The 25,894-nt window shown below is 33.8% G+C and overlaps 1 protein-coding gene across 6 annotated transcripts in view; it reads right to left on the bottom strand.

Annotated features, from left to right (window-relative positions):
* Atp13a3 (ATPase 13A3) overlaps nucleotides 1-25,894 on the bottom strand; it is an 80,305-nt gene that overhangs the window by 16,106 nt on the left and 38,305 nt on the right. For all 6 annotated transcript variants that reach the window (XM_047563159.1, XM_047563158.1, XM_047563156.1 and 3 more), the window contains 17 exons: nucleotides 24,950-25,138; nucleotides 21,745-21,806; nucleotides 17,969-18,119; nucleotides 14,926-15,042; nucleotides 14,336-14,353; nucleotides 14,093-14,246; nucleotides 13,878-13,998; nucleotides 11,252-11,376; nucleotides 9,414-9,589; nucleotides 8,821-8,943; nucleotides 8,663-8,742; nucleotides 7,767-7,809; nucleotides 7,567-7,676; nucleotides 7,180-7,276; nucleotides 6,428-6,500; nucleotides 4,322-4,499; nucleotides 2,569-2,756 (listed from right to left, as the gene is read on the bottom strand). In XM_047563159.1, the coding sequence (XP_047419115.1) occupies nucleotides 2,569-2,756; nucleotides 4,322-4,499; nucleotides 6,428-6,500; nucleotides 7,180-7,276; nucleotides 7,567-7,676; nucleotides 7,767-7,809; nucleotides 8,663-8,742; nucleotides 8,821-8,943; nucleotides 9,414-9,589; nucleotides 11,252-11,376; nucleotides 13,878-13,998; nucleotides 14,093-14,246; nucleotides 14,336-14,353; nucleotides 14,926-15,042; nucleotides 17,969-18,119; nucleotides 21,745-21,806; nucleotides 24,950-25,138 (2,005 nt within the window). The remainder of the gene's footprint in view (nucleotides 1-2,568; nucleotides 2,757-4,321; nucleotides 4,500-6,427; nucleotides 6,501-7,179; nucleotides 7,277-7,566; nucleotides 7,677-7,766; nucleotides 7,810-8,662; nucleotides 8,743-8,820; nucleotides 8,944-9,413; nucleotides 9,590-11,251; nucleotides 11,377-13,877; nucleotides 13,999-14,092; nucleotides 14,247-14,335; nucleotides 14,354-14,925; nucleotides 15,043-17,968; nucleotides 18,120-21,744; nucleotides 21,807-24,949; nucleotides 25,139-25,894) is intronic.

Here is a 25,894-nt window from a genome sequence, read left to right on the forward strand (position 1 = left end):
TTTCTACCTCTGATTTCTTCCCATTCCTTCCTCAAATAACTTGGCCCTTCTGACCTATCACCAGACATCAAGGCTTTATTGCTATTCCCTGTTCCTTTATGCAGTTACTTGTCTTTGAAAACCCATCTTATTCTGTAGGGCATATAAGGTATTTGAATTGTTCCTATCAATTAAGACATGCAAATGAACAGAAAAAAGATACATAGGCACTGAATAGAAGAGACAGTAGCAGTTTAGTAAAAACATTTTTGAGCCAGAGAAAGGGACTGAATTTGACAAGCAGTAAACTGTAGAGACCAAGCAAGAAACTAGCAAAAATTAAAGCTAAGTTCTCAGAAATTATACCTAAGTTGGAGTGTAAGAATTAAGTGCGTGTATCATTTGCAGCTCGTGCAATAAAAGCACAAACAATAGAAAACGTAACTGTGCTAAGATAAAATTGAAAACAAATTTCAACTTCAGGCTGAAATTAGGTTTTATCTGAAATGAAACTGAACCAGAAAGATGGGAAGGGCTCAGGACAGACTGCCTTAGACACCTAAGATGGGGATTCATTTTTTAAAAAAATTTTTAAATAAATGTAATGTATTATACTGCTTAGATATAAAGAACATGAACCAAAAGATACTAGCAAAGAACTGTTACAATGAACTCCAATAGCAATGCACTTCAATGACAAAGAGACTGGAGGTGAAAATTAGCAAAAACATACAGTCAACTGTATAGTTCCATTTGTATTTTCCAGACACCATGTTTTATAATGGGATATACTTCTCCTTATTCACTCTCAGAAGTACACCATTACACAAACTTCTTATATTAAAGACAATGGTTTTCTGATTACATTTTCTAAAATGGAATTTTGGGGGCTGGAGAGATAGTTCAGTAGGTAGAGTGCTTGCCTTGCAAGCACAAGATCTTGGGTTCAATCTCCAGCGCTACAAAAAAAAGAAAGGGAAAAAAAAAAAAAATATGGAATTTTTAATACACTTCAAAATTATTCCACTGGTCAACAAAAAAGTATCATCTATGCAATTAGAAATTATATAGGAGTACAAAACTCCTGAAATGTTTAATTCTTTGAAGTTTTCCAAGTCACATAAAAGACACATTTTAAAAACAGGCAACTTAGGGCTGGAGGTACAGCTCTGAAGCTCAGGGGTTAAGTGCAGGCTCAAGGCCCTGGGTTGCACTAAAAGAGGAAAAAGAAAGAAAGAAAGAAAAAAGGTGACTAATATTCTCTATTTCTAGCTCTTTTTTTCAAAAAAAGATGTATGGATAGAGTAGATTTATTTAGATCCCTACAATTGACAATCCTGATAGGGGCATCTTACTTACAAAGCAGTCAGAGTATCAGTTTTCTTTATGTTAATGGAGAAAAAAAGCATTGTTCTTTTGTAGATGTTTTCAGTTACACTTGACATGCTTAATTGTTCCTTGGAATTTAAAAATACTGAACTAAAAATAAAGCAGATTTAATATTAAGCTCGTCTTATAATAAATTAATTTTAGTTATGAAGTCCCCTTAGAAGTACTAATAAAAGCCTTTTTCTGACGGTTTGTCCTATGATATGGCTCTTACATGGTTCTCAGTAACATAGTTACTAGTACTCCACATAACAAATACAATAATATAATTATAGTTACTTGTTAAATAAGAAACATCAGTTCCGAAATGAAAAATTACCAGTAAAAACAAATTTCAATCTTATCTGTCCAAAATATAAAATAAAACTCGCCCTACAGACCACAAAGAATAGAAGTAAAAAAGAAATAAGATAATGTATGTGAAAATGTTTTGTCAACTTAAGAGATTCTGATAGTTATTATTCCCATGACATACCAAAATCTATAAGCTGGCAGAACACTGACATCTCTTCACAACTAACAGCAGCAAAACAAACAAACAAAAAACTGCTATTCACTCCAACATACTGCAAAAGTCTGAATGTTGTTCCATACATTAAAATAAGTATGTTCTCAATTTTTAAAGACTGCAATTACATAACTAGTGATCTCTGTCCATTAACTCTAACTCTGGTCATTTAAAATGGTATGGGCTATTGCCATAGGGTAGACAAGTCCATGTAGGTACAAACCACCATTCTACTGACTCTTTCTGCAGAAGCATACAAAGGTGACAAAAATGAAGAATTCCAGAGGTGAACAATGACCACATCAGTGTCAGGGAAAATAAAAAGTTGGTGCTGCACATACCACCCAGAAGGAAGTATAACACTCATACTATCCCTTGAAGACCATCTGACACTCCTTGCAATTCTAACTTTCTCTGCAATGGGTTGCAGAAATATAAGAGCCAATGGTAACAGGATATGAATACCAGAAATGTTTAACACTGGTGGTTTTAATTTTAAACTTAGTGTGGCAACTCTCAAGAAGATAAAACAAGGCAGTAAACATTTAAATCACTAGGTTCTTTCCATCTGTAAAGATCCATTTGAACTTTGGAAAGACGAAAAAAAAAAAAAACAAAAAAAAAAACAAACAACCCTTCAATATTTTAAAGGAGAGAGGCAGAATGAAAATCACAATAAAAGTCAAACTTACAATTCTTGTAGCAAGGTTGCCTGAAGGGTTTTCCTTTTGAAAAGGCAATTGCCACTATGAGGTACTGAAAACTGGAGATAAAAAACACCGTGGTATTTTCATAATTTTGTATATTGCGTGAATCAGGTTCAGTTTCATTGTATATGTGTGAAGAATTCCAATGTGGGTTTCTTGTTGTATTACAAGCACTGGAACACACACAAAAAATTTTGCGTTAGTAAACACAACACCTACTTCCCCAAAGAAATCAATTTTACCCCAGATGCTTTGAATCACCACCATAACAAATAGAAATAAGGTGCTGTTTATAGCAAAAGATGTAACAATATCAATGTAAGATATATACAACAGGTAGACAAAAATGAGGGTTTTCTCTCTTACCAGACATTACAATCAGTTAAAAATCTGATACCAAATAAAAAAAATTTAATAAGCAACAAGGGCTTGACTTTAGTTCTGCCATTATTTAGCAACTACTGAGGTATATTATTTAATCTGGGAGTCAACTGCCTCACCTGCGGGTACTACCTGTTTGTTCTAAGAGAGTTAACTGTGAGGACTAAGATAAGAAGACTTGCATTAAGTGTCTAACAAAACACTGGAGACAAAATGGCCTTCAACATACTCTAGCTATAGCGCACTCTCACGTCTATTTCTAGGTGAGTAGCACTGTCGGGCATACACAGAAATAACTGAGAAGTCCCTATCCATGACTAAAACATTAACTAAATGTACAGAGGTAAGTGGTAACAAAACATTAAACAGTTACAAATTAACTCCAGAGAGAGACTCAAGACAATTCAACAGTGGACAGTGTTTATATACACATATAATAAAACATTAAATTTTTAAATTTTTCTAATTTTTTAAATGACAATCTCACTCATTCAAGAAAACTTTAAAAAGTATTTACATCCAAAAATTTAATTTGACAAAATTATTGATGTTTCATTAAAGAAATAACGTTTTCACAATTTGTGAAACGTACAGTATTCCAAAAAATAAACATAGAAGCACCTAATATCACTTTTTAAAAATGTTCTAGATGCCATTTCCTAATCCAGGGTTATAAAAGAAGCACAAACATTCTGGTTTTAGAAGAAACACTAGAGATCAACTTTAATTTTCTCATTGTACAGATAAGAAAATCAAAGTTCATTAGCAAATTAAGCAACTGATCTAAGATCCCAGGATTGCCTGAATATATTGTTGTGGTTTGAATATGACTCGTCCCCTTAAAGCTCATGCTGAAATTTAATCCCCATTATGAGATACTAAAAGTGGGGACTAGGAGAAACTTTAAGAAGAGATTAGGGCTCTGTCCCTGTGAATAGATTAATCCACTATGTGATTAATGAATTAATGGGCTCTTCAGAGTGGCCTGTAACAAAAGCCAGTTTGGCTATGTCTCTCTTGAGCTCTCTTTCAGCATGTGATGTTCCACACTGCAGAAGGATACTACTAGCAAGGACCCACCACCAGGTATAGCTCTTAGACCCTGAATCAGAACCATGAGCCAAAAAATTCTCTTTTCTTTACAATTTAGTCTGTGGTACTGCGTTATTAGCAACAAAAAGCAGACTAAGACACTTCCCTACAGATTGGAGTTACCGTGACCATGAAGGCAAATATAAGCCAAATTGTACATTTAAATCAAGCTGCATGAAACTTTTATATACATTTCTGGATTTACGTTTATATGCATACATATTGCACACACTACACAGATTTTTACAGGAACTGACCAACTTACTCTGAATATGGATGCCATACTTCATACCAAGGCTGCTGCTTAACCCAAAAAAACCCCAGAGATTGAAATCCAATGCAGATGATTATCTGAGACAAAACAGAGAAGAGTAGGGCCCCAGATATAAGGCCTGAAGGTGGTCTTTGTGCCACAAGTTCCTTCCAGGCAGAATTTAAGCTCACTATATTGAAAAGAAAAAGAGAATAGGTTTGTACCTAAATTAGTCACTATGAAAGACATAGTGAAATTCATCTGGATTTTTTTTTTTTTTTTTTTTTTTTTTTTGCTACTGGTAATTGAAGTGCTTCACCACTGAGCTACATTCCCAATTCTTTTTATTTTCAGTTTGAGACAGGGTCTCCATAAGCTGCTGAGGTTGGCCCTGAACTTGCCGTACTCCAGAGTCACTGGGATTGCAGGCATGGCTACCATGCATGGCTTCATTCGGAAACCATTAAATTTGTTTTTCTCTAAAATTCTTTAATAGGAAAGATTTCCAAAAACGAAGCCAGATGTCATATATATTTAAATAATCTAACAAGGCAAACAATTTCAGGTTTTTACAAAAAATGCATGAGGAGCAATTTACATATTTCTACTGAAATTCAGAAAAAAAACTAGTTCAAAAAAAAAAAAGTTACAAGTACAAAAACTATAAAATTAGTCACCACCTTAACATACCTAAGTAAGAGTTCAATATTTTCTGAACACTTAATTGCAAAACTACAACTAAAATAACATTCTTCCTCTGGAAAAAATATTAACAAAGATGTGGTGACATGTGCCTGTAATCCCAGAAACTCTGGAGGCTGAGGGAATAGGATGGAAAAATTCAAGGCCAGCCTGGGCAACCAGATCCCTCTCTCAAAATTTTAAAATTAAAGGGCCAAGTATGTAACTCAGTCCAATAATCTCCCTGTATTCAATCCCTAGTACTGCCAAACAAAAAAAACTCATAAAGGTTTAAAGCAACATAAACATTAACTAACAGTAACATTCAAAGAGACTTTGAAAACCTATTAAGGTAGCATCCACCTAGTTTTTCACTGAGGAGTTTCTATTTTTCTTTTTTTAATTAATAATTTGTGAAAAGTTATATTGAGACTGTCAAAGTCCTTATCCTCTTTCATTCACTAGTTTTATAATCTACTAAAGTAGAAGTCTCCTAGGTTACTTAAGATCTACAGCCTTTTGTCTAACTCAGTGGTTCTTAATCAGAGGTGATTTTACACCTCCAGTGAAGATCTGGTAATGCCGGGAGATTTTTTTGGTTGCCATACGTGGAAAGGGTTACTAGCAACTAGTGGAGAGAGAAGCAAAAATGCTGCTATGCATCCTACAGGGCACAGAACAGCTCCCCATAATGAATTATCTGCTTAACATATCAATAAGAATAGGATCTCACTATGGTCCAAGTCTAATATTCCTTCTATTAATCAGCATTTTCCTTAAACAAGAGCTTTCCCTTATCTCCCAAATATTTATTTACTTATAGCACAGATGGAATTGTCAATTTTTATTTGATTCAATGGACCATACCTCATTATTTATTGTGATGTTTGCATTGCCCATACTATAACCTACTAACATCCTGTGTCTCCTTATATGACGACGCATTTAAGACATAGCATCACTTCTTATATTCCCTCCAAAAATCCACAGCCTGACCTAATGAGTATTAATCAGACAAACCCATATTCATACATGTCAAAAAAGGCTGAGGGATAACTCTGGATTAAAGATTAAAAAGACATAATAAATAAATGAAATTTGTGGGCCTGGATTATATCTAGGTTCTAATCTAAGTGAGAAAATAGGTATAAATGGACCTTATTGGAATAAGTGACAAAATTTAAATATGGAGTTTAGACTAGATAATATTACTATCAATGTTAAATTTCCTGATCTGTATTTATAACTATACTTGCTTTTAGGTAATATACACTAAAATGTTCAGATATAAACAACTAGTAATAAAGAACACATTTACAGGGAATCTGGAGAGATGTGAGCTGTTGTAGTTGTTGATGTAAATTTACCAAAGATTAATGAATGAAGTACATCAGAATTTCATATACTTTGAAACCAGTAACAAAGCAAAATACTCACTTGTGAATACCACTACCAAAATGATTGCCAGATCAATGAAGAGAAACTGGAAGTCTCCTAGGTTACTTAAGATCTACAGAAGTAATTTTAAAACATAGTTACTTTTCAAGAACTATTTTTACAGCATTATTCCCAGGTCAGTCACAGACTGTTTTCCTCCCATTATGATAACCTCAAAAGGACCTGCTTAAAAATTCAAATATATCTGCCTTTGAAGTTAATCTAATATATTTATAAAACATTCGTTTAAGATATTAGTATAAAAAGCATCTCTTAAAATTATTTCAATAAAAATCTTTAAAAGATTTTTTTTTTTGGAGGGGGGTATGCAAAAAACAAACTTTAAATTATTCAATACACTTGGAAGTTGGTATCTTGAAACTTTCTTAATATGTAATACCATCTTTTAGGAGACCTTCTACAAATGGCAAGAGGGGATATAGCTCACACTAATTCCCTGGGATATCACCAATGTTCATTAGGAGAAACAACTACAGTAACATCACTTCGATTATAAACTCTGATACCTATGGACATCATTATGTATGCTTTTTTCTGCAAATGCACAGATCTGCAAACTGTAGCTAAAACATTCCTTATTCTGGCCTTTCCTGTTAACATATAATGAACTGTAAAAATATGCCATGGAATATTTTGAAGAGTAAAACAAAGCTGTCCAATCTGTACTAATGGCTAATATCTTAAGTGTCCTAACATAAAGCCCCAACTCTGTGCACTTTGTTGGTACTCACAGAATACAGGAGAGTAACACTGAAGTACTGTATGATGCTGTACAATGCCATAAATTTAAACACACAGAAGGAAGTCATTAAAGCAGCACGGCCTTCCCTGTGAAGAGAAATGCAAATGTCAGCATGTGAATAACTGCACGTAACGAATGTGAATAAAAACACAAGTATATCTTGACAGATGAACAACATTTAACAGATACATTAAAGCACCTGTCTACCAAAAAAACTAAGCCAAAGGAGAACTGGAAGAAATGACTAGTAGCAATCTGTTACTAATCAATTACAGATCAAATGTGCTATTATTTAAACAAATTGATGTCACTTCTAATGATAATCTGCCCTTTTTTATTATTAGTACAAGATAGGAAAAATTTCAGTTTGTACTACCTTATAAGGTTTGGCACACAGGAAATACTAGGAGTTTTAGAGGTAAATGGAGATGCCACCGAAGCCTCAAGCTCTGATAAGGAAATGCCTCCATGTGCCCTCTTCAAAGCCTAGTGATTTCAAGAAAACTGGTAAGTTTTATGAATGTAATTCAGGCTAGAGCAAGAACTACAGAAGTAAATCACAAAAACTATACTTACACCACAATCATTGGCACCATCACCACACATCCCAACAAAGTAACTAAGAAACAAAACAATTTTATGATTTTAATTTCTTAAAATAGAGTGTTTAACCTAATAAGATTTCTCTAATACAGAATTATGAAGAGCTAACAGACTGAGAGACTTGGGATGAAACTAATGAATCTTTTCATTACAATGAATATGGGCACAATGCTTTGCCAACAGCATTGGCCTGAAAGTGAAATAATCTCAGATACCGATTTGTTTGTTATAAAATGGGCTAATTATTTTGGCATTTCAACTTCCCCATCAAAATACAAAATAGCTTGTGCCTATATGTTCTTTAACATGCCTTTATTAAGGGTACCATTTCTCCCTTAATAAACTGAAGCAATTGTTCACTAAAACTAAAAAGATAGAGCACCTGAAAGAATTAATGAATGAACTCTACCACATTACTCAAAGAAGGAATGGTAGATATTATACTGAAATAAATAAGCACAAGTCTTTTAAAAAGAGGCACTTAAAGTTCTTACCATCTATATTATAGGTGACATTTATTTATTTGCATGTAATGTATGTTCATACACATACAAAGGCTGAATATCCCTTATCTGATATGCTTGGGATAAGAAGTGTTTCAGATTTCAAAGTTTTTCAGATTTTGGCACATCTGCTTAGATTTTAACAGTTGAGCATCTCTCATCTGAAAATACAAAATCTGAGCTGCTCCAAAGTTTATTGCAACTCTCAAAAAGTTCTGGATTTTGGAGCATTTCAGATTTCAAAGTTTGGGATTAAAAATGTTCAACCTGTTAAGTAATAAACGTTAGTTACTAGTTTGAATTTTAAAATCAAACTGTAAGTACCATTTAAAAAAATCCCAAAACAGAAAATCCACCAATACTTACTCTACATTTTGCAATGCTTCTACCAACTGTGTCTTCTGATCAGGTGCCATACGTGCGAACACAGTGCCATGCAACATCAACTAGAAAAAAATTAAAATTTCTTAAAAATATTGTTCACAACATAATCATGAACATGTCCATAAACTCCTATCACTTACCTTAGGAACAAGGTCTTGAAAATGCTCCAATATCACTGAAAATGACTTTCCATTCATTGCAAAATGATAACGAGTCAACTGAAGATCTTCTAAGCTACCATGGACCAACTTAATTGGAATAGCCTGTGTATAAAACATTCAGAACAAAATTTAGGCAGCCAAACCAAAAAAGTACAATCTTATGTTAAATGTATTTGTTCCAAAACTAAATTATTTCATATATTTTATACAAAACACTAAATAATTTAACACTTATTCAGAGAAAAGAAAATTAATTTTAAGATTACCTATATTTATTTTTAAAAAAAACTTAAGAAAGATTAAATATCAGCTTTATACTAATCATTTAAAAATAAACACTTGGGATTCTATACTTTAAAACTACAATTAATTAAGTTTGGACAAATATTAAATTTAAACATTGACATTCCTGAGTCTTCCTCAGTCTTAATGAATCTATGGGGAGTTAATTGAGGTTTGTGTTCATTTAGATCTTGTTTTTTGTTGTGGTTTTGTTTTAATGCACCATTATTTCCTTTTCCAGACTAAATTCAAACAAGCAAGCTTCAAAAGAGAATGAATTTCAACATTACCTCAGAGTCAATTGCTGATGAATTACCGCACTGTGTTAGTGAGTCCGCATAATGCCAATTTATCTTGGCAACTTTCCCATCCTTTGGAGGTAATGCTTCAGCAATAATAACTTTATCTTGAGGTAGAATCATTCCACAGTCTCTGGCCACAGAGACAGCAGTCAACATGTTGTCACCTATTTTTCAAAATATTTTCAATGTATTAAAATTAAAATTAAAACGTGAATGTGTATCTAACAAAGTATTTCTTTGAGAATCAAAGTCCCTATGGCTGGGCTGCGCAGAATGAGAATTACATCCTTGATCCTTAGGAATCTTTTACTTAATTATTCATTTTAAATTTTGACACAGGGTCTTGCTAAATTGCTAAGGGACTCATTAATTTACTGAGGCTGGCCTTGAATTGTGACCCCCCTGTCTCAGCCTACAGAGTCACTGCAATTACAGGCATGTGCCACTGTGTCCAGCTACTCTTGGAAGTTTTAAAATAAACAAATCAATTAGGGCATGCTTATAAGGGAAGCCTCAAATGATTCCAGTACATATATGCTAAAATCTTGCTCACAACTTCTAAATACAAATACAATCTTTTCCAGACACTCTTTGTGTCCCACAACAAACTGTATAGTGCAAAATATATAGTAGATGCACAATCAACACTGAAATAACCTAATGGAAAAATACCAGAGTGGTGTCACAGTAAAGGATGAAATAGAAAAATTAATATTATACAAAACAAAAAAGTTAAGATAGGAACAGATGTAATAAGAAGTAAAAGAGAACTTCTCAGTCATGAGAAGGAAAGAACTGAAGAGAAGCAAGGACAGAAGAAATAGACAAAGTTTTGGAGATCCCACTGCTAACAGAACTGAAGAGTTAAATATTTCTTTCTCCATTTCCCATATACTACTTGCAAGAATATCTTCTGGTAGCCCATGGGAAATAACAACATTCTGTCATGGTAAAGGAGGAGGAGACACAGATGTAAAGTGCCTTGAAGGAGACATCAGAATTAAGAATTTTCAGAACACAGATAAGATTTAGTTATCTTGAGCCACACAGTAAGAAGTATGCTATAGACAGATCTGAGAGTCAAAGCAAAAATGTATACAGACTTTTTCTAGAAAAGTCTTATTGATCACACAAATGCCATAAAGTGAGGTAATTTAAATTTGCTTATTTACTATGAAAAGAAAAGAGCTGGCATTAATTTCACACAACTAAGGAATAGAAATTCTGTAACATTCCAACAGTACAAAAACACCAAAGAGAACTATTCAGATATTGTGTGGAAAATGCAAAATGAACCTCAAAAGTAATTATGAATTTAAATAAGGATAATATTTTATATATGTGCACACGCGCGCGCACACAAAGTATGTAAATCTAATTCTAACAAGTATCTATTAATCATTTTCTATATACCTGGCAGTTCTAAACATTATAAAGGAGCTCAAAAATGGATAAAATATACATAATTCTCATCAATTTTATATTCTAAAGTAGCTAATTTACAAGCAACTGACACACAGCAATGTATATTAAGAGCTATATGAATATTTGACTAAAGAAGTAATAAAAAGAAAAGCTGAAGTGTTTATAATGTGTTCTTCACTATTTTACCATGCTTTCTATAAACAGAATTTGTAAGACCTCATGAAGAGTACTCCAAGATTATCTTATACCTTAAGAAAGATACTCAGAGCTGAAGCAGGGCAATGTGGGATGGAGTCAATATATAATATACTTTAATAACTAACTTATCATTTCTCAATATTATGTAACTTGGATCTAGAGTCACACTCAATTTTTTTCTGTGTTCTTTTACAAAGTCTAACCTGTGACCATGACAGTGCGAATGTTGGCTTTATGCAAATCTTCAAGTACTGCAGGGGTTTCTTGCTTTAATTTGTTCTGCATTATAATTAATCCCATAAAATCCATGTTGTTTTCAATGGCATCTCTGCAGAAAAAGAAGTTTTAACACATAATGGTTTAGTCAAGAGAACAACATTGTTCTCTTTATGTTGACAAAGCATTTAAAATACCTATGAATTATAAAGTAAAACATTTTTTTAATGCTGAATAAAGCATGTGTTCATTTGAGTTCAATATTTCAAAAAATTTAAACCTGGAAAACAATTTCTAAGAAGTATACTTTTGAAATATTGAAATAAAATTCCACCCTTTGAAACATGAAAAACAAGGATCATTTAGAAATCTCTATCTTTGCAAAACACTAAACAATTTTAGCACTAGGACTACTAGTCTAGTAATGTTCGTTTTATATCCTATCTGAAAATGCATAAGCATAAATATATTCTTTACTGTCCCTCACAAAATATAACCTAATTTAAACATCAAGAGAAATGGGGGAAAAAAACTGTACCACAAGCACATTTGATACTCATTATTTACATTATCATGTCTAAGTAGTATAAAATTTCTATGAAATACAATTCTTGATCCTAGAAATGTAAGAACCATTAGAAGCACAACAATAAGATCTATTTGAGATCCAGAGATGACCTTTAGAATACTGAAAATCAATACAGTTATCAAGATGCTAGTCCTCAAATAGCTCAATGCACCAGCACCATGCTAGTCAGCACTACGCCAGACATGGGAGGTCAGAGACGAAAAGGCATAAATGAATGTTACTTTCAAGATACTTAGTGGGGGAAATGACAAGTAATCAGGAACACATGCAAAAGTAGTTAAGTACTTCAGAGTTATAATGGAGGTGAAGTCTGTTCAACAACAGCCACAGTTAAGGAATCTTATGCTACCAAAATTACACTACAGAAATTTTTTTCAATAGGGAAAGGGGGTGTAAGGTTAGCAACTAGAATTTCAGACTTGCAATTAACTAAGTAATTTGTCTACATAAAAGTTCAACAATAAAGTAGCTGAGTATACACATGGAATCTAAACGTCTTTGAAATACACAATCTGTATCAACAGATAGTAAAGATATTAAAGAACAGATAGAAAACAAAATGAAAAGACACTGCTGTAGTAAAAGAAGGAAAAAGCTTTGAAGCCTAAAATTGTCTTCAAAGCACAAAGTTGTATCAGTGTGAAAACTAATGGGTTAATAACACCAGGTTTCCTACAAGGTTCTAGTTCCTGGCTTTGACTGGTTTCCTAAATAATACAGGTCAAGGAAATCATGTTATCTAATTAATAAATTATACAATGTTCAATATATAAAAGATTAAGCTATTAGAGAAAAGCTTATTCCTATAAGGCAGAATGCAAAAACAGAGGTCTTAGTGACTGAAGGATGAAGAATAAAGGGAATAGAAAGAGATGGTTGAGAGAGAGTGACAGAACATTCTGGGCAAAAGGAACAGCCTATTCACAGGCTTTGAAGCATGTGTGAAAGGTGAAAGACTAGAGAACTACAGGCAATTCACCAATTAATCTTTAAGGGGAAAATGGCAAAAGGTGAAGTAATAAGAAAAAAAAGACAAAAGTGCCCTCTGCAGGAATTAGGAGGTATTACACATCTGTGGTTCCTACCCATGCACGTGCATTAGATCACTGGGTAAAAGTTTTCTTTGTTTAAAAACACATGCTTAGACCACCTCCCCAAAATACACAGAATTAACAGGACGATCAATGGATATTTATTTCTGTTTGAAAAATATCAGGAATACCATAAAGTTCCTAAACAAAAACTCTACCCTCAGAGGGTAGTTCTAAATGAGTTACAATGAAAGTAACAATTCTTTTTTTTTTCTTTTTTCTTTTTTTTGGTACCAGGGATTGAATCCAGCAGTGCTTAACCACTAAGCCACATCCCCAACCCTTTTTATATTTTGAAACGGAGTCTTACTAAGTTGCTTAGCCTCCTTAAATTGAAGAGGCTGGCTTTGAACTTGTAATCCTCCTGCCTCAGCCTCCCAAGTCACTGGGATTAAAGGCATGTGACACTGTGCTCGGTTTAAAAGCAGAAAATTCTTGAATGTGAAACCCATATTTATACATGGAAAGAAATGTGATGTTGGTAATGTCATTTGACTAGAGGTAGAGATAAGTGGGGTGAGAGGAACAGTGCTGGGTACTATGACTCATGAAACTCTCATCAAATAAAGTGTTTAGATCCAACCACTAGGCAAAACAAGATCATTTGGGAAGAATAAACTTATATAGAATTGCTCATTGTTCCAAGAACATGCCTGACACATAGTAAAGCACTTAATACTTAACAAATTGAAAGCAGTTCCACTCATTTTTAGGGAAAAACATGTTATAACAGCATAGGCAAAAAGACAATATAAAATGAAAGGAAATTAGATAATGGAAAAAAATTTACTTTCACCTCAGTCATCTAAAACAATACTGCGTTTACATACATGTGTATTTATTGCATACATTCAATAAATATTTGTACTTACTGACATATAAACATATATGATGCATTAATGGAAAAACTATAGGAAAGATATTCAATCTTACCTACTAATATTCTGTACTTTATGCCATGTCAGTTTTGACTCCAATTTTCTATGTGCAAGAGCAATCACACGGAAGCCCTGTTTAGTATAATCTTCTAAAACTTCCTCAAAATCAACAGGAACTTTTAAAAGAAAAAGTAAATTTCACTATTACAACTACTAATACAAGCTTATAGAAATACCAGAATTTTATCCAAATCATAGTTATGTCCTTACCTGTTTCTGGTTTACAAAGACTGGCAATGACCTCAGGGGCTCCTTTCATGTAGGCATCCATTTTCTTATCCCCTAGCACCCTTGCAACCACACTCATACGTTGCAAAGCAGAAGAAAATGGGAACTGGCGAACAATTCCTATCTCATAAATAGCCTATATAATTTCAAAAGAAGCACAAAGCATTTATTATTCTTTAAGAATAAAAACAAATTTATTTAGGTAACAAGTAAATGTTCACTTACGGGAAGTTCAAACAGCTCCTAAAAACAAAAGAAAAGAATACAAATTAAGCCCATCAATGCACTCGAGTTAGAAAAAAAACCTTTAAGCATCCACGAACATTAGGAGAGTATTAAGGATCCCTGATTATTTGAAAGTCAAGATTCCATATTCCCTCTCTACCATTATGTTCTTGGAAATTTTCAAATATTCTAGAATCCTAGAAATATTAAAACATTAAATGCTACTGGGGAAACATTAAAAAAATCCACTTAAAGCTTTTTCTCATTAAAGCATTACTTAAATACTCTTCATAAAATTCTAGGTATACAGAAATAACTTTAAAGGATCAAAAATCATGTGTTTAAGTCATAAGATACTAAAAGCTGCATACTATACAGGAAAGAAAAGTAATGGCACTGAGAATTAAATCTCAACATTTTACACAGAACACATAGAGCATACCAAAGGTATAGTTTCAGATAAATCAGCTAAATATCCATATTTGCATAAGAGAAAGACATTTGACTTCCTCTTCTAGCAATATTTCAAAATGACAATTAAACATTAAGTATGCATCAACAGTACTATCCAGCATTAAGTAATTTCACACCATTTCTTGGTTTCCTGCAGGTGTAGATTCAGGAAGCAGTTGTTTAGGAGGACGAACCACAGTGGGCATAATTCGATTATGAAGTGCTGTTTCTTCTTCAGTTGCTTCTTCCAGAATCTGGAAGGAAAACATTTACTGAATCACTTCACAAAATTCAGTTCACTGGATCCATTTTTAAATGGAATATAATAGCCATTTTCAGCCAATTAAAAAAGAAAACCTACTGTCTAATCTAAGGGAAACAAAATATAAAGAGAACTAGTTAATTCGACACTTAGCAACCCACGGTATAAAGAAGACAGGGGTGGGCTGGGGAGATAGCTTAGTTGGTAGAGTACTTGCTTGGCAAGCACAAGGCCCTGGGTTCAATCCCCAGCACCGCAAAAAAAAAAAAAAAAAAAAAGACAGAGGTTAGAAGTTGAAAAAAGAAAAGAGTCAAACATCAGTCATTCTGCTCCTACAACCTACTGAGTTTAGATACTAGCTCTGTGAAAACAGATAATTCTTGCAACTTCAAAATTTTCGGTCTATCATCCAAGGATTCCTTTCTGCCAACAGAAGACTCAACAGTATATGGAGTTCACAGATATGGTTAGCAGAACCAGCAGGTAAAGAACATGTGAAGAATAGACTAAGGTACCAAGATGTGTGTTTAGAGTTTCAGTATGAACATTTCTTTTTAGGTTATTACTACCTTAATCCCTTGAAATTTACTTTAAAAACATTTTTCTTGGTGAAAAAAAATTCAAATAGTGGTATAGCTCAGTGGCAGAATATGTGCCTACTATGCTCAAGGCCCTGGGTTTGATTCCCAACACCAAATACATAAATAAATAAATTCAAACAAAATTATATATTAAACATGTTTAAGAGAAATGACACACTAATTTGACTGTAACTAGAGTGATTTATCAATGAAAAAATGAGGGAAATGGTGACCAATTAACCGATTTTTATGTAATGCTATATATTTTTTCTCTACATTTTAAAGTCTCTGAAGTTGGGATGTATCTTTTATGACACTAAGTACAAGGATTATTTGTGCCTGTTCATATAAAAACATCCACTGATACACAAGATCTTATAAAGTCAAGTATCAAAGCATCTCTGGGTCTGCAAAAGAGGCTATCATGCAAATTTACTTATTTAAACAACCTTTTTAAAAGAACACTAACACTGAACACTAAATCTACTGAAAACCTATTCCACTGAAGAAAAGTATTAAAGAATAAAAAAGATAAATCAGCCTATTTAGCTTCTGTCTCTATAAATGAAGTGAGGCCCTTCTTCAGAAATTAAATTTGAAGAGTACTTACTGTGAGCTTTTCAAGGATGGCAGAGTACTTATCATCCACCTCCCTCCCTTTCAAAATGTTAACAAAATGCAAAAACAACAGCAAACAAAAAGCAAAGAAGGGGTGGGAACATATTTCAAATATGGAAACAAAAGGCAAACTGAAACACTGACTGATACAACTGTGAGGGAAACAGAGGCCCACAGATATCAGGAAAGGTAGGAACTCTTCTTTATCAGTTGGAATAGCTGAACTAAAACAAAGAAATCACAAATATCATGTTCCGCAAAATAAGCCAAACTAAAAAGTCAAGGGTTCTATATCCAAGGGATATCGCTCAGTTGGTAGAGTGCTTTCTTTTTTTTTTTTTTGGGTGCTGGGGATTGAACCCAGGGCCTCGTGCTTGCAATGCAAGCACTCTACCGACTGAGCTATCTCCACAGCCCCAGTAGAGTGCTTTCTTAGCATGCACAAAGCCCTGGGTTCAATTCCTAGCACCACCAAAACAACCCCAAAACAAACAAATGAATGAGAAACAAAGAGGGGAGGGGTCCTCATGAAAAAAGAAGGGAAATCAGTAAAGAAGAAAGGGAGAGGGGAAGGAGGAAGAGATGAAAAGGGGAAAAGTGAGGAATAATATTGTCAGATTACATTGTTATATTATGTACACGTACAACTAACTATGTAACAACAAATCCCATCATTACATACAACTATAACACACCACTAAAGAAAAATTAAGGTGTCCTCTCTAGAGATATGAACTACTGTATGACAGCAGAAAGGGGTTTCTATATTTCAGAGTAAAAAAGCTCTGCTAGAGCAAGTTTGGTGAGAGTGGGTGAGGAGTCTTTTCCTCCAAAACTGAAGAATTCCTGTTGATGGGGCCCCACTCTCAACATAAAGAAATCCCCCAGTCCGTCTTCCCAATCGGGGAGATATTTCTAAGAAAAAACTGATTAACACAGACATATAGGAAAATGTAAAAATCTGACCACAAGTACCCAGAATTATCAAATCAGAGCTTCAAGAACTATGAAAACCAAAAATAAACAAGGGGGAAGCAGGGGGAATCGTCCCCAGAGAAAATGAATAACTCAGAAGCCAGAAGGAATCTTTAAAAAATTATTACTACATCTATAAAAGAAGTAAATGCTATACTGGGTGCGGTGGCACATGATGGTAATCCCAGCAACCTGGAGGCTTCAGAGCCAGCCTCAGCAACTTAGCAAGGCCCTAAGCAACTAAGCAAGACTAGGGTTGGGGGTGTAGGTCAATGGTTAAACCCACCTGGGTTTAATTCAGTCTCCCCCCACCCCCCAAAAAAATGAAGTGAATGCTTTCAAATTGTAATAACCAGAGTATATAAGTACTTACAAATTAAAATTAAGTGTCAAAAACAGAAGGAATCTGAAAAATGCCAAGAAATTAAGGTCATTCTACTGACTTCACCATACTTGCCCCAAGCTGCAGATATCTGAATTACCTTATAAACATTAAGCACAGTCTAAGTTATCAACTTCTATTAAAGGTATTTAAATGAGTTCATTCAGCTGAAACAGATTACTTTTTGTTCAATTAGAAATATTTCTCCAGTGATAGAGAAATCATTAGAAATTTCAGTTAATTTTTTTTTACGGTTTTTAGACTGTCATCAAAATTGCTAGAAGAAATAATCCTTCTGTGAAGTAATTTGATTTTTAATATATTTTCCTGAAGTTACTTATATTTTACAATGTTGAACTTACCCATCCAATGGCTTCAAACATTTTCAAATCAAGTGGATCACCAGAAAGCACTCCTTCAATTTTTGTAAGTGAGTGACAAGTAGCCATACAAGCAACAAACTGGGATTTTACCAACATCTCATTGCAAACATTTTCTTCTGGTAAAAGAAATCTAAACAGAAAATATACTGAATTAGGTTCATAAATTCCTGGACTCAAGACAATATTCTAAATGTTTTGTATTACTTTTAAGTCAGGTAAGATGGCACATGCCTGTAATCTTAGCTACTTGAGAAGCTCAGGCAGGAGGATCACAAATTTGAGACCAGCTTGGTCAACACAACAAGATCTCATTAAACAAACAAACAAACAAAAAATACAACTTCTAAATCCACGCTGGGCACAGTGGCACACATCCGCAATCCTGGAACTCAGGAGGCTGAGGCAGGAAGATTGTAGGTTCAAAGTCAGCCTAGGCAACCAAGTGAGACCCTGTCTCAAAATAAAAAAAAAAAAAGGGCTAGAGATATATGAGTTCAAGCCCCAGTACAGGGGTTGGATGGAATAAGGGAGACAAAATTTTAAATCCAAACTTTTAAATCCAAAACTGAGCTTCTAAGAAAGGAAAGTGTTCAAATGCCAGAAAAAGAAGGAAAGGAAAACCAGAGGGTTGTGCACCTGAGGTGATGCTGAGGGGGGAAAACAAATGGAGGTCACTGCCATACCCCAAGGACGCGGATTTTAATATCATACAGGAATAGGAAACAAAGTTGTAGCCACATATAAAATGAAGAACAGGCACTAAGAGCATTCCTCTCATCCAAGAAAATCAGTGCTAACTATGCACACTTGGAAAAGAGGTAGACTAGAAAGTTTACACATGGATCCAAAGGCCTAATTCTAAGTTTGCCTCTTCCCCACCCAACGTTCAAGAAAAGAGCTACTATCTACATTGGATGTTCTATGTGCCAGGCACTGTTTCGAGAAATTTTCATATTGTTTCATTTCATCCTCACACCATAGGGAGACATTTTATTATCCCCATTTAAAATAGGAAAACTGAAGCCAAGTGGTTGATTTGTTGGAGGTGACACAGCCCATAGGCATAAGATCTGGTTTCTAGGCCTAATCTCTGAACCACCAAATTCAGAATGGGTTTAGGGTTTGAATATATGCTACTGCCTGGTCCAGAAATTCTCAATTATGAGTTAACAGTAAAACCTGTATGGTACCATAATCATCACTGTGACACTTGGCACCAAAGTCAAAACTTCTCTATTGGAAGAGCTCACACAATGCAACTGAAAAGAGTCTCACAGAAAAATCCAGCTAAATACGTCCCTTAATTTTAAAGATATGCTAGAAAACAATTTACCAGAAGAGTCAACAAAAATAACAAAGACAGAATTAGAATCTCATAAATCTGAGATAATAAAATGGAAATCAGAAAGAATGCCAAAAAGGCATTTTAAAATTAAACTTAAAGAACAAGGTATCATGGGGAATGGGGTGCAGATTTGGAAAGAATCAAGAGAATTTTTCTCCTAAAACATATGGTTAGAATTCCCAGATGAAAAGAAAACAAAGCATGGGGAAAAGTCACAACAGAAAGAAACATTTCCAAAATTTATGAAAAGTATGAATCCTTAGAATCAATAAGAAAAAGGAATCCTATGAAAAATTAAAAATAATAAACTAAACTGCTGAAACCAAAGATAAAGAAAGAGTTTCAAAGTAACCAGAGAGACTAATAAGACTTCTCAGCAGCAATAACAAAATGTTTCAGGAGAAATAAAGTAACACCTTCAAAGTGATGAGAAAACAGAAATGACGCCTAGAAATCTGTATAGTTCACCATCATTCAAGAGTGACAGTGAAATAAAACTCATGAATGTATTTGCAGAAAATAACGTAATTCAGAGGAATGGAACTTTTTCAAATGGTAAACCTAACAATGCAGACTTTATAAAATCAAAATCGTAATCATAAAACATTATATAATAAATATACTTAAGAAGGGAGGGGAATAAGCAGGGTAAAAGTAAAGTCTGGGTTTTTAGAAGGCAATAAAGATCAAATTAAAAAAAAAAAAAAAGTAGTAAAGACACCCATAAACTTTAGCTGTAAGTTTGCATATTAAACATTTTAAAACCAGCAGTAAAAGATTAGGATGCATAAATACTGAGAAAATGAGAGAGAGAGAGTGAAATAGGAGAGAATGAGAAAATATGTATTTAATTTGGGGTAAAGGATAGCAGAAATAATTTCAAATATATCTGCATATATTTATATGTAAATCTATAAGTACATTAAACACAATGACACAAAGACTGAAAAGCAAACAGATGGAAAAAGATATACTAGGCAAGTGTTAGGCAAAAGAAAGCTGGTGTGTAGCTATATAAATATTAAAATAGAATTCAAGGCAACATGTGTTACTGGGATAAATGAGCAAGAAGATACAACTCTTAAAATTACATAACTCAATAATCCAGTCTGTCAAACTATACAAACCCAAATCTGACAGATGTCTGAGGGAATTAAAAAATGACATAAGCACAACTACAGTACTAGAACTTCTGAGCTTCAAAAGATAACAAAATAAAGTTAAAAGATGAGCCTGAGACCTAGGGAACAAGTTTGCAATACATGGTACTAAACAAATTTAATATAATACCAGAAAACACAAATGACTTCAACAGTAAGGAAAAGACTAACCACACAAAAAGTTATAAACAGGCGCAAAAGAATGCCAAATACTCTCCCCAAAAATAAGAAGATGCTTAACTTTGTAAGTAAAGAGAAGAATGTGAATAAAGTTATAATAAAATGTCCTTTTCATATCTGTTCATATCTTGGAAGCAAAAATTACAAGTCTGACAAAACTCAATTTAGCAAGGATATGGAGCAACAGGGATCTTTACTGAGGGAGAGTGTAAATAAGCATTACCATTATCAGGCAGCAAATAGGTATTATCTGGTAGCAAAGCTGAAGCCAAATCCAGACTACCACCACTGAGCATACATACCTACAGGGATCTGGCTTATGCAGACTCAGTCACATCTCACAAGCTATGTCTAAGAATTTTAATTGTAGCACTACTTGTGAAAGTGCAAGGAGAAAAACTGAAATTGTCTTATGTTTAGTTATATGATGGAATAATTTTATTAAAATTAATAAATTAGATCTGTACATATCAACATGAATAAATCTTGAAAACAATCTGACAGGTGGAAAAAAGCCACAAAAACACATATAGCATATCACTCATGTATGTTTATTCACAGATTATGTAGGTAATAAAAATATAAAATATATGAAAATAAAAATAAAGAGTGGTATTAGCAACAGGGAAATGGACAGATTGAGACTCCATAATTTCTATGCAATATCTGTAATATTTTAATCTTTTAAAAGTAAAGATCTAGCCAGATGCAGTGGTGCATGCCTGTAATCCCACTGGCTAGGGAGGCTGAGGCAGGAGGACAGCAAGTTCAAAGCCAATCTGAGCAACTTAGCAAGGCCCTAAGCAACTCAACAAGAACCCTATCTCTAAATAAAAAGGCTGGGGATGTGACTCAGTGGTTAAGCACCCCTGGGTTCAATCCTTGGTACCAGGAAAAAAATAAAAATAAAAATAAAAAGTAAAGATCTAAAGTAAATATGGCAAAATGATAACTGTTCAGTGTGACAATAGGTACACAATTGTCTCATATTATTTCTTAAATAACTGAATGCTATATTGCTAAAATATGAAAAATCAACTAGTAAACTATCAAATCCAGCTAATATTTACCGGGTATTTTCCACTCGTTGAATCCCCCAGAGATCTAAACCATCTTCAGTAAGCGTTCCAGTCTAAAATAAAGAGCACATATGCACAAAGTAAGGATCATACCTCAAGAAACAAGAAAATGCAGACATATATCATTAAAAACTGTGCTATATATACACAATGGAGTAATACAGAGAGTGAGAGAAAGAAAAGAACAGATAAGATCTCCAAGTACTAACAGAGAATGCAATCTAGGACACAGGGTTAAAACAGGAAGTAAGCTTCAGAACAGCAAACAGTATATGGCTCTTCCATGGAGGCAAAGGGGACATATCTAAGTGATTATATGTTTATGTGATTATATTATAAAAAGAATATACCAATCTATCAGTCAATAAACAATACTTATAATGCTGAGATGGACTAGAGTATACGGAGTCCAGAGGAGTAAGTTAAACGACATCAGGGGGAAGCAGTCAAGTCCAGATGTAAATGACCTGGTTTCTTCAACAAAATGATTAGGGATGAGGGGAAAATAAAGGCAACTGTTAAAGATTAGTTGTGAGACCAAAGAAATTACACATACTTGGATTCTGATTCAAAAACATTTTTGAGATAGGCAATGAAATCTGAATATGAACTAGATATTAAATAAAACTAAGAACTGTTAACTTATTAATTATGATAGAGATAATATAGTAATGAATTTTTTTAACCATCTTATCTTCCAGAGACATGCCTGGGCAGTTACAGTTGTTGGGTGTTATGTTACAATGTCTGATGCTGCCTCTTTCACAATGAGAGAAAAGATAAGGTAAAAAAGACAAAATGTGAATAACTGTTAAAATGTAAATAAGGGCTTATTATACCTGTATATTTTCTTTACTTTTATACCTATTAACTAACTTCTTTAATAAAAAATATTCCAAGAGCTAAGATGCAGCTCAGTGATACAGCATGTATTTAACCATGCTAGTGAGGTCCTGGGTTTCAATCCCCAGCACTCCTTCACCAAAAAAAAAAAGAGAAAAAAAAAGATAAGCATAAATAAATTTTTTGCACAGATAAATAAAAGTGATGGGAATATATAATCTTTTAATTTTTTCAAAACATACATTTCTTTTTTTAATTGTTCTTATTAGTTACACATGACAATATATTTTGACATTACACATATAAGGAGTATAACTTCCCATTCTTCTGGTTGTACATGGTGTGGAATTACATTCACTTGGTCGTGTATTCATATGCACACATAAGAAAGTAATGTCTAATTCATTCTACCATTTTTCCTATTCCCATTCCCTCTCCCTTCCCTTCATTCCTCTTTGTCTAATCCAAAGTACTTCTATTCTTCCCTACCATCCCCCTTTACTGTGATTTAGCATCCACATATCAGAGAAAGCATTGGGTCTTTGGTTCTTTAGGACTGGCTAATTTCATTAGCATGATATTTTCCAGTTCCATCCATTTACCAGCAAATGTCATAATTTCATTCTTCTTCATGGCTGAGTAGTATTCCATTTTGTAGATGGACCACATTTTCTTTGTCCATTCATCTGTTGAAGAGCACCTAGGCTGATTCCACACTGTAGCTACTGTGAGTCAAGCTGCTATAAACACTGATGTGGCAGCATCACTGTAGTGTAAGGATTTTTTGGGTATAAACCAAACAGGGGGATAATGGAGTCAAATGGTGGGTCCATTTCAAGTTTTCTGAGGAATACTGTTTTCCCCCAGAGTGGTTGCACCAATCTGCAGTCCCACAAACATATGAGCATGCCTTTTTACCAACATCCTTACCAGCATTCTTGATTTCTTTTTGACTAGAATAAAATAGAATCATAGTGTAGATGTGTGTGTGTGTGTGTGTGTGTGTGTGTTTTGGTACCAGGGACTGAACTCAGAGGCACTCAACCACTGAGTCACATCCCCAACCCTATTTTGTATTTTATTTAGAGACAGGGTCTCACTGAGTTGCTTAGCACCTCACTGTTGCGGAGGCTAGCTTTGAACTTGCAATCCTCCTGACTCAGCCTCCCGAGCTGCTGGCATTACAGGTATGCACCACTGCACCTGGTCTCAGTGTAGTTTTGATTTGCATTTCTCTAACTTCTAGAGATGTTGAAGGTTTCTTCATATATTTGTTGACTGATCATATTTCTTCTTCTGTGAAGTGCCTGCTCATTTTTTTTGCCCATTCACTGATTGGGTTATTTGGTTTTTTCGTGTTAAACAAAACACACATTTCTCATTTTTTGTCTTTGAAAATAAAGTGCTCAAAAATCTTTCATAAGTTATCCAGAACAGTTTGATGGAAGGTTTTCTAGTTAAGTTTAATCTTTCAGCAATACCTAACTTCCCTTCAAGAATGGAGAATCAGGCCAGGCAGAGTGGTACACACCTATAATCCAAGCAGTTAGGGAGGATAAGGCAGGAGGATCACTATTACAAGTTCAAAGCCAGTCTCAGCAACTTACTTAGTCCTGTCTCTAAATAAAATATAATAAATATGTATTTATAATAGAATATAACATATATAATACATAACAAATAAATAATGGATGGGGATGTGGTTCAGTGGTCAAGCACCCCTGCGTTCCATTTCCAGTACCAAAAAAATAGAATGGAGAAACATTAAGAGACAAATACACAATTTGTCACTTTCACATAAAATTTCTGACCTTCATAATTCTGAAATGCATTCAAAATTACAGCAACAATAAACACAAACTTATGAGCAATTAAAAAAAAACATAGCCTATTCTGTTAAATTAAGATTACCTAAAAACACAAAAGTTCACATAATTTTTACACTTATTCTACTATATTTTAACCGTTTTTGTTTGAGACAGAGTCTTGCTATGTTGCCAAGACTGACCTCTGACCCTATGACTCAAGAGATTCCCCTGTCTCAGACAGTTTTCCAAGCACTGGAACTAAAAGTGAATGCCACTGTGCCCAGCTTCTTATTAATATAGAACAAGGTATAATACTGAATACATTTAGTCAATTGCAGATTTGAACAAATAAGTAACATCTAAAAGCTTTAAAAATTGAGAAAATAAGAAATATAAAAAAAGATGTATAAGCTAAATAAGCTGAGGAGAGGAAAATTAGAGAAACATTAAAATATGCCTGCAAATTCATTGCCAAAAAAGAAAACAATCTAAATACTTAAAATCTACACAATAACCTTCGAGAACAATTATAAAATTGAACCAACCTTGTCAAAACAAACAAGATTCAGCTGTCCACAAATATTAATCCGTTGGGGACTGATACAGAAAATACCAACTTTTTTCAGCCTTCTCTGGGCATACACAATACCAGCAGTCATCGCAGCAGGAAGTGCAGGTGGCACAGTGATTGTAATGATATCAAGAGACTCTATGATTATTGCCCCAACTTCTTCCTACAAATGAGACAAAAACTAAATGTCAAGTCCCTATATTATTTACTAAATTAATGTGGGTATTTATTCAGTAAATCCATAAACATTTTTAATTTTATACATAAGAAAATACATATCTACGTATCTGTATATATGTATAGTTACACATATATACACATCCATACACACATCTCTTCTGATATCTAATTTTTCTTCCTTCAGAGATTCTGCAGAATAAAAAATTCAAAGAATGGCCAAATGAACTGTAAAATCCCAGTCACAGGAAACTTCTTACAGCTATCATATTTTTATAGTCTACATTTTTCACAAGACACCCTTCTAAGCAAGTTCAACACACTGCCAGATACAGTTCATCTGATAATCATGTCTCTAACGGTGACAGAAAAGGGATATCTTACAAGGTCCCTTAGAGATCCCTTCAATTAAGTGTTCAAAAAAATAAACTTATTCTGTATATTCTATCCCAATGCTAAAAAACACAGTTTCTGGTTTGTATGTTTTTTTCTTTTTCCTTCTTTTGTTCTTTAAAGTCAACAATAGGCGAGTAAAAGCCCATCTAACCCACAGCCATCCAAAACAAAAAAAATCCTGAATTCTACAAAAGAAATGTCCTATATTTGTTCTTTGCATATAGTAACTGTTAGTTTCATATGGCTTCTTTAAATAAGTTAAATGAGCTTAAAAATTTGGTTCTTCAGTCTTACTTAATCACATTTCAAAATTCTCACTAGTCACATGTGATAATAATTAAGGATC

This window comes from Sciurus carolinensis, chromosome 9 (assembly GCF_902686445.1).
Source record: "Sciurus carolinensis chromosome 9, mSciCar1.2, whole genome shotgun sequence".
Lineage (NCBI taxonomy): Eukaryota > Metazoa > Chordata > Mammalia > Rodentia > Sciuridae > Sciurus > Sciurus carolinensis.